The sequence below is a fragment of the Phaseolus vulgaris genome, chromosome 6 (genome assembly GCF_051622355.1).
Source record: "Phaseolus vulgaris cultivar YP4 chromosome 6, ASM5162235v1, whole genome shotgun sequence".
In the NCBI taxonomy this organism is placed as follows: domain Eukaryota; kingdom Viridiplantae; phylum Streptophyta; class Magnoliopsida; order Fabales; family Fabaceae; genus Phaseolus; species Phaseolus vulgaris.
This window is the reverse complement of record NC_143503.1, coordinates 37,532,182-37,545,111: the sequence shown is the minus strand read 5'-3', so window position 1 is coordinate 37,545,111 and position 12,930 is coordinate 37,532,182. Positions and strand designations below refer to the sequence as shown.

At 36.0% G+C, this 12,930-nt stretch overlaps 2 protein-coding genes across 5 annotated transcripts; one reads left to right on the top strand and one right to left on the bottom strand.

Annotated features, from left to right (window-relative positions):
* The first annotated feature begins 354 nt into the window (after positions 1–354).
* Positions 355–6,970, top strand: LOC137832895 (etoposide-induced protein). 4 transcript variants are annotated; one of them, XM_068641286.2, is made up of 11 exons: positions 355–619; positions 1,636–1,786; positions 2,233–2,285; positions 3,253–3,378; positions 3,497–3,560; positions 3,736–3,821; positions 3,911–3,993; positions 4,491–4,567; positions 4,729–4,844; positions 6,402–6,507; positions 6,678–6,970. In XM_068641286.2, the coding sequence occupies exons 1-10, from the start codon at positions 456–458 to the stop codon at positions 6,466–6,468; spliced, it is 987 nt and encodes a 328-aa protein (XP_068497387.1). In that variant the 5' UTR covers positions 355–455; the 3' UTR covers positions 6,469–6,507; positions 6,678–6,970. The 4 variants fall into 4 exon arrangements, 3 of the variants coding, with proteins under 3 accessions (XP_068497387.1, XP_068497388.1, XP_090159389.1); XM_068641287.2 differs by having other exon boundaries at positions 385–619; positions 6,402–6,497; XR_016521434.1 differs by lacking the exon at positions 6,678–6,970 and having other exon boundaries at positions 383–619; positions 4,729–5,256; positions 6,009–6,507.
* A 3,219-nt stretch (positions 6,971–10,189) lies between these two features.
* On the bottom strand, positions 10,190–12,930 carry TCP8 (TCP family transcription factor). The gene is made up of 2 exons (XM_068641285.2): positions 10,685–12,930; positions 10,190–10,538 (listed from the first exon to the last, which is right to left on the bottom strand). The coding sequence occupies exon 1, from the start codon at positions 12,215–12,217 to the stop codon at positions 10,697–10,699; it is 1,521 nt and encodes a 506-aa protein (XP_068497386.2). The 5' UTR covers positions 12,218–12,930; the 3' UTR covers positions 10,190–10,538; positions 10,685–10,696.

The window sequence follows — 12,930 nt, the reverse complement described above, 5'->3', positions numbered from 1 at the left end:
AAATAGTCATTATAAATATATATATATATATATATATATATATATATATATATAAAGTAAGAAATGTTCGTTTCAAATTTTTTCCATAATATTCATTATAATTTCAAAATCTATGTTTGTTAAGCAGTTATAAGAAAATATTTCTGAATATCTTTTACTTTTAGGAGAAATATTGTAAAAAAATTTAATTTTTTTGATAAAAACTAATTTAAAATGTTCCTAAATATAGTATTCCGAGTATAATATTTTAAAAAATGTGATATTGAATTATAAGATGGTAAGTTGAAACAAATGCCAATTATAAAATAAAGTTATTGTAAAATCTAATATAATAAAAATAGAAAAAAAATTCAACGGAAGAACAGAAAAAAAAAAAAAAACTTAGCGTGATGAAGTAAAAGGGCTGTGAAGAGTGTTTGCGATTGCTTTGTTTGGTTTGTTTGCAGAAACAGAGAATGGAAGTGAGCGGCAAAGTGAAGATGGCTGCTTCTCTTTGGTTTGAAGGCTTAGGAGAAGCTTGTTGTCTTCATCGCGTTGTTCTTCTCTGTATGAGGTCCAACAACCTTTTGATGCGTACTGGCCAGTGTTTCCTCTTAAATGGTTTCATTTTCTTAGGAAGGTATTTTTTTTTCCCATCAATCACATGCAATTTTCTTTTCTCCACACACCCTTTTATCCATTTTAACAAAAAATCAACACCTAATACCATAACTCTGTACTCAGAAGTCAAATTTTGGAATCCAATGGATGTCAGACAACCTTTGTTACATGTCTTTTCTTGTGTTGTGAGTGTGATCAATTTACTATATTGGGTTGTTGGGGGCACAGGTAGATAACCAGGAGGGTTGTTGTTGCATGGTTCTTCATAAGGAATGGAGAAATAGGAGAGTTTTGAGGGTTGGACTCAACAATTTACTTCAATTTTAAGTTTTTAGTCTCCTTTGTTATGGAAAATGGTTGTCAAACATTTATATACTGGTGTTGTGTGAGTACCATTTTGCTCCTCTTGATTGAGTCTTCAGCAGTTTTCACAAAAATATATTATTCAGTGTGAAAAATTAAAAATATCTGTTTTTCATTCACTTCTCAACCGTAGAGTTCATGGTGCTTTCAGGCTTTGAGGATTACATAGTTAGAGTTTATCATTCCACTCTGTCTGTTCATATGTTGTTTATGATATTTTCAAATAGGCATTAATTGGGCACACCGAATTTTGGGAACTGAAATATTTGATTGACAATCCTTTTGATATCAGCCTTTCAACAAAATCAATCTTTTTCTCCAATTCCCTGGAATATACGTCTCAATTTGAGTTGTTGGTAAGCTAGCTGTTTGTGCTCGGCTGAGTGGGTTTTGGAGGGGCTAAGGTCTGCAAAAGGAGATCTGTTTGTCTCTTAAAACTGCTTTGCTCTTTGAAATAATTGAACTAGCTTCAATTTATTTTAACACATTGAATAAGAATTTGCTGCAAAGAATTGGATTATGTATACTTTTGATATAATGAGTGGAATAAATCTGATTGACATTTATGGATTGATACCTGCATCTTTTTGTCATCTATGGATTGTCCTGCACAAGTTACGAATCTAAATTCTACTTGTATAATAATTTGAAAATCTTTACATTTTTGTGCAGTATATTCGCCCTAAAGTCGGTTGTGATCCCTGCATTGTGGTGGATATTACCTGGTCAATGCTCACAGTTTGTTTCTCATGAACTGTGTGACTTAGGTGGCACTTTGAAATTTTATTCTTTCTTACGTCTTGCACTCATTCAGCTCTGTTATGTAAGTATGAAATATACTCTTTTTAAAGTGCACATTTTACCATACAAAGTACTTTGTTGTGTTTCTTTCCAAGTTGATTTTGTTTTCCATTATAACACGCATGAATTTTCAGTTTTCAGTATTTATATTATTTGAAAGATCTACTGATTATCCTGAACTAATGCAACTTTGACAAGCCTTGCCTTGAATGTTTACATAATTGCCAAACTAACATTTGCAGAATCTATTGATGAGAAAAGCGTGGAAGGTCTAATGGAAATATGAAATTTCAAAAGTCAATGTTTGAAATGCTAGTTGCATAATTCATGATAGGATTTTTTCATTTGCTTTTGATGCAATGCATTTTAGATATTTTTATGTATCTAGTTTGCACAAGAAAAAACTGTGCAATTGAATTGTTTTTCCATTTAATCTGTTGAGATTGTCCTTCTTTTTGTTCCCTGCAGGTTCTCTGGTTTTACCCATTATACGTGTTCAGCATAGTTCTTAGCACAATTTGGTAATGTTTTCTTTGTAATCATCTGTCTTGCGTCTTTATTTTCATGTTCTATATGTTGGGTTGCCCTTTGTTGTTTGTGTTCGTGGTCAAGTTTTTTCATATTTGTATATGTGATGGAATTTTCATCAACCAGGTAAAATAAACAAAGTGCTTTTAGAGGGAGTAGATATTCTCCAAAGACGAAAACAACACCAAAAAGTAGAAATATTATAGCCTTTCAATCCCATCCTATATCCATATATACAATCCTCCCAAATAAATATTATAAATTGCTTATCCAAAATCAGTGCTGGGATGGAATTCTTGTCGGAAATTATAGTTTATGAAGTTCTTATATGGAAGAGTGATCATGTAGAAGGGATGAGGTTGTTTTAGAGTTTTCTACCCGAAGCTTCAATTGGAGGTTTCTTCATTACTAGGTGCTTTCATCTAGAGGTTTGTGGTAAGATGTAAATCACTTGCATGGCTATCCATAGAATTGATGCCATTGACTTGATTGAGGCTTATGTGGTGGCTATTAAATCCACTCTCCAATCAATAGACATTGTTGCAAAATTGTGGCTTGAAATTGAAGGAACTAATAGTTTGGTTGAATGATCATTTGGACAAATTAAGTTCCTTGACGAGTAGCATCAGGAACCTAAGATGCACATATTTCTGAGATGGCATTTCCGTGTGCCCGACATGGCCCGGCATGTGAATCAAACATTACTCATTTCGTGTGGTTTGTCATCCTTCTTCATGTTTACTCCTTTGCAAGTCATTGTCTATCAAACTAGAGTGGAAATCCATTAGGTTGGATGTCTAGAGGAAAAATTTGCAAGGCTAGGAGGTTTCCCCACAGTTGGAAGCTCTTGCTCTTGTTTTTATATTTGTTTTTTCCTGTTTCTTGCTGTGCTGAATATACCAGTCTCCCTAAGATAGATGGGATTTATTCCTATCTGAATTGCTAATAGAATGTTTTTAGGTACAATGACATTGCCAAGTATGGGTATGCTGCAATGGGAAGATCTAAGCTTACTGTAGAGAAAGGCTCAAGCCAAAACAACTCACCAACTGTACAAAATGTAAAAGGACCCTCTGGTCTGGGAGGGTAAAGTTCTAATTAATAGTTACTTCATAGAGCAATGTTTTTTCTTATTTTCTATTTGATATCTGTTCTTTTCGGGGTAAATGGTGTAAAGGTCAGCTACTGTGTTTACTTAATTCAGGGTCATGATTGGAATAGGACAGCAGGTGTACTCGATACTCCTTTTGAGTGTTTTTTTTCTTGAGGTATTAAAATCATTACAATTTCAGTTTCCTTGAGTATAGGATAATATATATATATATATATATATATATATATATATATATATATATATATATATATATACATGCCTTGATATGCAGTAAAATCGATTGTCCTTGGTGTTATCCTTATATATGCTATTTTTGATGTTAAATGCAGGTCTATGCAACAGGTTTTGTACCATACATAGGCAAGCTGATTAATTTTTTACTCCTTTCCTGGATGTATGCATATTACTGCTTCGAGTATGTGGTCCATAATTTCATCTATTACTTGATGTCTTTATTAATTGACCTCTTTCAATCACGGCTCATTAAATATGTTTTTTTAATAGGTACAAATGGAACTTCAATGAAGTGGCTCTCGACAGAAGGCTGGACTACTTTGAGTCTTACTGGCCATTTTTTGCTGGTTTTGGTTAGTATACTTGAAGTCAACTGGCAGTAATTGTGAGAATTTAACAAATCATCTTAGCTAGAGAATTTCATATGTTAGATCATGAGGATTTCCTTTGATTGATTTTATGGGATAAAAAACAGCTTATAATACTAAGCTTAGGAGGAAGAACAGTTCCTTTTTTGTGTTTTCTAGTAAAAGATAAATCATAATCAGTTTCTGTAACACGTGTAAGTGACAAAGTTATTGGTTGTTGGTGGAAGGATGATGACTAAGGGAGTATGGATGAGGTTTGGAGAATTTCAACAATGTGGTGTGGGAAGTTAGTAAGCACAATCCATATAATTCATATTGAAATTGTCTCCTTAGCTGTTGAAGTTTAAAATTCATTCTTAATTCTATCATCTTGAAGAATGATGAACTACATTGGAACAATTTTTTTGTATTATATATGGTCCAGTACTTTATCTTATGATTCGTATGATGTTTGAGTTAATATGTAATTTATGTCCCTGCAGGGAGCCCATGTGTTTTGGCCATATTCTTTTTCTCTCCCCTAGTTAGTTATGGGATTATGGCTATACTTTTCCCACTGGTATGGTAATTATGTTGTTTATTTCCCTTCTAGTTCGTTCTTTATCCTGCACTTTTTTATGCATTTTGCATTTCCTTTTGATATTCAAAACTAAAATATCATGTTAACTATATCATGAATAAACTATATAGTGAACTAGAAACATACATTGTATATTTCAGTTTGTTCTAACTGCAACTGGGTCAGAGTCTGAGCAAGAAATATCCTTCGAAAAACACAAGTGGAGAGCTGCTGGAGTGGAAAGACTTCCAATATTTTATGTTGCAGACAAAGTGTCGTAAGTTCTTCAATGCTTATCCCTTTGTTCTAGACATTGCATTACTAAACTTAGCTACTAGGCAAGTAGACCCAAAAGGTGAACATTGCCTAATGATTTTATATGATAATTAAGGGCACTACTTGCTCTGGTAAGTGCTAGTTGTTTCAATGATGATGAAAATTGCATTTTTCTGTGTTAATTTGACCAATTTGAGGTTGCCAAATTCTTGTTAGTAACCATACATTTCCTTCCCCTCTTCTTTGTTGCTGCCTCTAAATACATGGATTTTTCAGTTGAAAATATATGTTAAAAGTATATATTATTTTTTGATAGAAATCTTCAGTGTGCTATAGATGGAAAATGGTGCTAGTCGAATTGTTTGGAACTCTATTAAAATTGTGGTTATTATTTATCTAAGGAATTGTCTAAGGTTATCAAGGTTATCAGACTCGAGAGTCTACTTAGACTCGTGGGAGTCCAGTAAACTCGACTCGTAAACCCGACTCGTAGACTCGTAAGAGTCTACTTTACATAAAAAATTTAACAAAAAAATAATTCATGATACAATTTCCATAATATTGAAATAAATAAGTTCATACACCAACAAAAACTAAAGCAATACAAATGTTATCGAGGTTAAAAGTCTCATTCATCTAATGCCTCCATTAAATGTTTTAAAAAAATCCAATCTGCCCCAAGCCAAATTGAAAAACCCAGCCCAATTTAAAAAGTCCAAACCTAATTTAAACAACCCTAACCCTAAACCCAAACCCAATCTGTCCCAACCCTAAAAATCCACCGCAGCAACAACATGTACATGCGCGGCGAGTTGCGAAGAGCAGCAGGAGGTGCGACGACGATGTGCGGCGAGGTACGACGACGATTCGCGGCGAGGTGCGACGAGCGGCACAGTGCGCTGCAACGAGGAGGCTTGACGGCAGTGAGGAAGATGGCACCGTGAGCGTGAAAGAAACCCTAATCACAATGGAACACACTGTTTTGGGCCATTTTTTCGCAACTCGGTGACTCGGCCTTAAACTCGCGAGTTTGACCGAGTTTGACCGAGTCAACTCCGAGTTTACTAAAAAACGAGTTTACTTCCGAGTCGACTCGTCAACCCTCCGCTGACCCTTAAACTCGTAAGGGTTTACGAGTTAACCCTAGAGTTTGATAACCTTGAAGGTTATATTGTTATGGTTCTAAATGGTTCTGTGTTATTCTAGCGGATGATCAAGTTTCATAACCAGTTGATCTCATTTGTCATATAAAAGCACTAAACTTGGGGAGTAAAAATTTGTGTACGTCTGTTATCTCTTTCTGTGGTGAAGTTAGGACTTAAGACACTGTTAAGGGTATTGGGATTGTGATGACTAATGTTTTCTGATGCTCAACTTATTTCTGGTACTTTATCCTTTATCCAGAGTGTCTTTTTTTTTATTAGTATGAGGGACATTATGAAATCAATGAATCACTATTTGATCAACCAAAACTTCTGGTAACGAGTTAATGCCTGGTGAACCTGCATAATGTATTGTCATTTAAGCCAAGCTGATTGGTATAATGGTATATGCGCAGGTTGTGGATGTTATCTCTTTTACCCCTGGAAAAAGGGGACCAGGTGCAAGACAGAAAAGAACAATAAGGTTGTCATGGTCAGTTATTCTGGCATTGGTGAGGACAAGTGAGAACACAAACTGGTTTTGTCATCAAAGCCTGTATTCATTTTATACTTTACTGTGCAAATAGTTATTCAGCATATGAGCAACTCCTCACCACCTTCCACTTTCACTTCTGCTAAAAGTTGATCAATTTGTTTGGTTTGCTATATCTGTGTGCTGTTTATTGCTGCAGGACAAATATTATGTAACTGATGCGATAGGTTGCACACGTGACTTGAGAATTCAGACGCAGAGAGTTAAGTCACTAACCACTGGCAGATAAAAATCAGCAAAGTGGACCACATTACACAGAAAATTACTGTATATTGTAGGATTCTACTCCTTCCTAAACATTTCATACAAATCATGCTGTATTTAAAGTGACATGGTCATTCAAATTTGAAGTGTGCATATATCTTTGAAGCACTGATGGGATGCTACTCTTTCAAATTCTCCTTCATCTAATGCCAGGGTTTCAGTTCTTTTTCTTCAAGCAGTATATATACACATACATATAACATACATATATATACACATACATATATACACACACACACACACATATATATATATATATATATATATATATATATATTTAGCTTCTCCATTGTTTTTAACATACATACATATTTTTTTTTATCAGAATAACCCTCTACATTCTCCTGTTTTTAAATCAACATTTATCATTTTTATGTTTTTAATTGATGACGTTTATCTTCTTCTGTTTTTAGTAAATGGCCAAATTAATATTAAAATTTTGAATATAAAACTTAAAGACTTATTCACGAACAAAAAAATTGATTGATTTAATTTATAGAAAATTTGTTCTCCTGTTTGAAATTGAGATTTTGTATTCAATTTTTAGCATATGTGAAAACTCAATATGGTTAGTGTTTTACTCAATAAATTAAAAACATATTCGTTATAGAAAAACAAATTGTATCCTACTTTAATTTTTCTAAATTTTTTCATTTCTTTCATTAAGTTTTGTGAATATTACACTTTTAAATAAAATAAAATAAGTGTATGTCACTTGATTAAAATATAAAAAAATCAATTTTATTTATTAAAAATAATTTGTTTATTTTAAGATTGGAAGAGTGCTTGACTTCACAGAAAATAAATTTTTCAAGTAAATAATAATTAAAATGTTGCATAGGATAGTGCATGTAGAGTTTTTTTTTTTAAATAACTTAAAATAAAACATAATTTTTAATAATTATTATGTATACTTAGAAAATAAAAAATTAAATATGTTAATTTTTTAATATTTTCTTTTATTGATTGAGAGAATTTGTTAAAAGTTAGGGACAACACAATTCAACGTCAAAAAACAGCGTAGTTGAAATAATTAATTATTTACTTTCTTTTGTTTTTAAAATATTTAAAAATAAAAACAGACTTATTACTTGTACTTACGTTTATGGATTATATTTTATAATTAATATATTATATCTAATGCATTTTTTACAATAAATTTATTTAGCCCTCACTCTCTCAGAGAAATAAGTGTTAAGGACAAACTCTGTAATAACCTTTCCACATTTATTAAATTATTAACAAGAATTTGTATTTCAATAAATTTCATTAAATAAAAAATTGTTACTGACATATTTGATTTTTATATTAATTTTTTTTTATATAATTTGTATTATTTTATTCGACATGTTATGCTGTGGGAAAGTGTTCAGCAGAAAAAACATAAAAGCAGTGGAAGAGTGCTAGAAGAGAATCATTGTCCCATGAGTTTCACGACCACGCGCGCCACTGTTGAGAAATCACACTTGCTTTGCTCCAAACCAAACCCGCACTTGGGAGCCATATGATTGGAGCACGTGAAGCGCGTGGCACTTTATTTTCATTGCATTATTATTATTATGATTCGGTGAGGTGGTCCCTACCAGATACTTAATACAACTTGATGGATGGATGGACGGATCTGCACTGTACACGTGTCACTACAGTCCATCCTGGCCGTCCATTTCTTCAATCAATCCTTTCTCTCTCTCTCTCTCTCATCATTCCTCATGTCCTTTCCTTAAACACATAAAGTGAAAAACCCCAAAACACATCTTCCAATATCCAAATAATTAAAGGCTAAATATTTGTTTAATCCTAAGGTCAAAACTTGTGCTTTTTCATTATCAATAATAGTCCTACTAAAACCCTTCTATTTAGCACTACCCCACTATAATATATTATACCCAATTTCATAGCTTTTGAAAGCTGGATTCATGCCAAGGTGAGAAAGATAACAACCCACCAACTTTTTTAATCTTATTTTGATAAAAAAAGGTAAATTTTACTGTAAAGTGAGTGAAAGTTTAGTTTTGTCTGCTAAGAAAGTAGAAAGATAGGGGTATCCTATGGTGTGTTTCCCTCCTGAATCACAATCATAATATGCCATATCCACATGTTAGGAAATGACTAAAACATCTTATGATTCATCTATGTATCACTTTTCTTTTAGTTTATTGATGCATATATATATATATATATATACCAGCATTCATTTTATTTGGGGTGTCCTAAAACAACATAGATGGAGGTAGCATCATAGCTGAATCATAGATGAATGGGAGATCTGGTTTCATTATAGACCACCATAGCATACATCTTTATAACTTACCCATTTCCAAGTTTTGAATGTTATACAATTCCAAAACTAACATTATTGAGTGTCCACAACTTCCTTTTAAAGTTAGAGTAATCAATGATCTCTCTCTCTCCCTGGAAAATAGGTTGTGAGATTGAAAATAGTATGAAAATTGGAATGGAAGTATAGAAATAAGAAAGTGGGATCCAAAGAATGAGTGTTGTGTGCATAGGAAATAAGGGTGAATGGTTAAAAGTGTGAGGTGATGAAAATGGAAAAATAAGAAAGAGAGAATGATTGAGCAATGAACAGAGGCTAGTAATCTGAAATTGACTGTTAAAGTCAACACCAAAGTCATTTTCCTTGCCGTCCTGCTTTGTTCATTATGTATGCATCCCTCATTTCTCTTTCTCTTTCTCTTCCTTTTGTCCTTTCCCCATCTCTATTATTCATTCAATCTTCAACTTTCCCATTTTCCCACTCCTTTCACACACTCTTACCACCACCTTTTTCATCATCTTTGCATAACCAGTTGTTTAAATATCATACCATCATCAATGTCAAACCAACCTCTCACTTCCTAAACCTATGCACAATAAACCAATATCACAGCTCTTCTATCAGTATCTTTTTTTCATTTTCTGACATCACATACCATAAAACAGATGATTTTGATTTTAAAATTCTTAGAAAAAAATTGATAGTGTGAGAAGAAGAGTGGAGGAAATTAATGCCTTCCATCTTCTGACATCCCCCTGAAGTTTTTCTTCAAAGGCACACATAAGTATGTAACTGAGATTTGTACACTGAAGCTACCAAGAATTACTATTTATATATTTTGGGCTCACACTCCTTTTTTTCCTGACAATCCTACTTTGCTTAGTGTCTCCTGCCATTCTAATTATTTTACAATTTTACTGAAAAATAATTTATCTTACAATGCCAAACACACTTTATTTATGCACTCTCCTGCTGTAAGAGGAACACAAAGTCTTCAAATGAATTCATTTAATAACTTCACCCAGACAAGTATATGTCATTTTATAAGTAGAAAATATTTGAATTATAAAAGGAAACAAGAAAGAAAACATATATGAGGAGCATGGAAGGAAGGCAAGCAAATCTTTCCCTTTAAATTCCTTTGTTTTAATTTGATTTCATGGTGTCATACATAGAAAGAAAAGAGAAGAAGCAAATAAAGTACACAAAAACAGCAAGACAAATTTCCTCCTATACAAACTCTCTCTGTGTCTGAGTCCCTTTGGACCAAAACCAAACATACCAAGATCTCCAAAACAAAACAAAGAAGTGCAAAAAAATGTAAATAATAAATAAAAAAGCATAATCAGAGAACATAATCTAATTATCTACTCAACTGTGATGAGCATGAGCTAGCATGCATCCATGGATTTTTCAAAAGCATTACTTATCACAAATTCATTCAACTCAACTTCCAATCTGCAAGAAAAGAAAAGGGAAACAGAAATCCAATAATCAAACTGTAGCTCCTCCTCCTCAAATTACAACTTAAAAATACAATATATATAGAAATTTTGACATATTTACAGCCACAGAATCTACAGATGAAAACGAAACCAACTAACCAATTTGAGAGTTCACTGGGAGCTATTAGGATCATCTTCTCCACTCTCACTAGGTTGAGGTTGATGTTGATGTTGATGTTGATTTTGATGGTCCAAGGGATGATGATGGTGATGATGGTGATGATGATTGTCAGAATTAATATTGAAACCAGGTCTGGTGTAAGCATTGAGCGCAGCCAACATGCCGAAGTTGGAATCGGACATGGCGAGACCCAGATGTTGAGAAGGTTGCTGCGGCATTAACATTGACCCCAGTTGCAGAGAACCCCCACGTGCGCCTTGGAATTCAAGGGCACTCGGAAGATTGAACCTTGGCATGAAACCACTCTGAGGAAAAGGCCACATCGGAGTCTCCGAACTCGCAGTGGATCCACCACCACCAGAAGAAGCAGAAGCTGAAGCGGCAGCTACAGCTGCTGCAGAAGCAGAAGAAGCCGCGGTTACCGGAAGCATCCAAATTGTGCTGCCGGGAGGCCCGCTTGCGGGAGCGGGTGCCACGGCCCACATCGCTGTCGCGGGTAGCAAATTCGTGGGCCTGAGAAGCCCAGGACCAGCTTCGGTTTGCTGCTGAGCCTGCTGCTTCGGTAGCTGTAGGTTCGGAGTTTTCGGCGAAGAACCGTCGCCGCTCTCGTTCTGTGATTGCGTGTTAATGTTATCGTCTTTGAACAGATCTTCGCGGTAGCGTTTCCTGAGATAGCCGTCGCCGGAGTCGCCGCCACCGCTGGGAAGCGCTTCCGCGATTTGATCTGCGGAAAGAAGCTGGTGCTGCTGGTGCTGCTGGTGCTGCTGGTGAGCGTGAGCGTGGAAGCCAAGCAAAGCGGTGTGTTGAAAGGCCTCCTCGTAAGGGTGGTGAGCGAGTGCGAGCGCGCCGTGGAAGGTGTGCGGGGCGGACTTCGACGGCGGCGCCGACAGCGTGGAGCCGCTGCTGCGGAACGAGACGTTGAGCGTGGAGAAATTAGCGGGGATGGTGCCGGTTCCGGTGGCGGCGATGATGGCGGGCTCGGCCTGCTGGAGGAGCCACTCGATGGTCTCGCCGTCGGACTTGTGGCCCAATTCTCTGGTCAATTGGAAAACCCTGGCGGCGCAGGTGGCGGGCATTCGAATTCTGCGGCCGCGGCCGTCGACTTTGGTATGCCTGTCCTTGGTAGATCGCTTGGGAGGGTTGGCGGCGGCGGCGGCGGTGGAGAGCTGTTGGGTCTTGTTGGCGGAATCATCAGATATGGTGGCGATGGCTAGGGAAGCGTCGATGATGTGGGAAGAGGCGGAGGCGGAGGAGGAAGAGGAGGAAGAATTGGTGGAAGAAGAAGAGGTGGAGGAAGAGAGGAAGGTGGATGAAGGGTTTGTCCTGGCATCAAAAGGGAGCTGAAGATGGGAAGAAGAGGATTGTTGGTGGTGATGGTTGGGATGGGCACCACCACCACCAGCACCACCAGCAGCAGCACCACCTCGTACTGTGTTTGTTTTTGTGTTGGTGCTGTTGTTGGTGTTGGTGGTGGTGTTCTGCTTGTTGTTTTGCAAATCTGATAGTTCCATTTGGTGGGGAAGGGTCTTACCTTGTTGTGTTTATTTTTTTATTTTGTATGTTTTTTGTTTGATGGTAATGGAATGGAATGGAATGGGATGAGATGATGAATCATGTTTTGTTTTCCTCTTCCAACTCCATTCTCTCTTCTTCTTCCCTTTTTAGATAGACACAGAAAGATCAACTTTTTCAGAGAGAGAAAGAAAGAGAAAGAGTTTTTAAATCTGAAGAGTGTTTGGACCAACTAAGACTCTCAGTTTGTGGGGTTTTCATTGACTCTTGTCTTCCTCTCTGTGTTCTGTGCTCTGTGCTGTGTTCTCAGAGAGAGAGAGAAGAAACAAAGGCCACTCGTGGGGTCTCGTAAAACAAATGGGGTTTCTTCACTCCTTCAAACCTTTCATTCACCACAAAATCACATTCACTGTTCATAACTCTTTTGCAACACAACAAACAATAGAAAAAAGAGTAAATACGAGTTCAGGGTGGGTGAGATGGTTAATGTGCTATAGTCTGTATGTACAATATCATACAATATACACAACAGAATACGGTAGAATACAGGAGAGAATAGAGAAGAGAATAGGACAGAGAATACTCCATCCAGCACAGGCAGAGGTGAGCATGAGAAAAAGCATCTGTTATGTGACTGGGCACTCCACTTTTTTGATGAGTGGATGATTGAGAAAGACAGAAATGGCCCCTCCTTCATCAACGTCACAAAATG

What these genes read in the sequence shown, in the direction of transcription:
- LOC137832895 (XM_068641286.2), top strand. Translation starts at nt 456, where the DNA reads ATGGAAGTGAGCGGCAAAGTGAAGATGGCTGCTTCTCTTTGGTTTGAA. An exon ending in GCCATTTTTTGCTGGTTTTG is followed by an intron (nt 3,994 to 4,490) that starts GTTAGTATACTT and finishes ATGTCCCTGCAG; the next exon opens with GGAGCCCATGTGTTTTGGCC. An exon ending in TATGTTGCAGACAAAGTGTC is followed by an intron (nt 4,845 to 6,401) that starts GTAAGTTCTTCA and finishes GTATATGCGCAG; the next exon opens with GTTGTGGATGTTATCTCTTT.
- TCP8 (XM_068641285.2), bottom strand. Translation starts at nt 12,217, where the DNA reads ATGGAACTATCAGATTTGCAAAACAACAAGCAGAACACCACCACCAAC.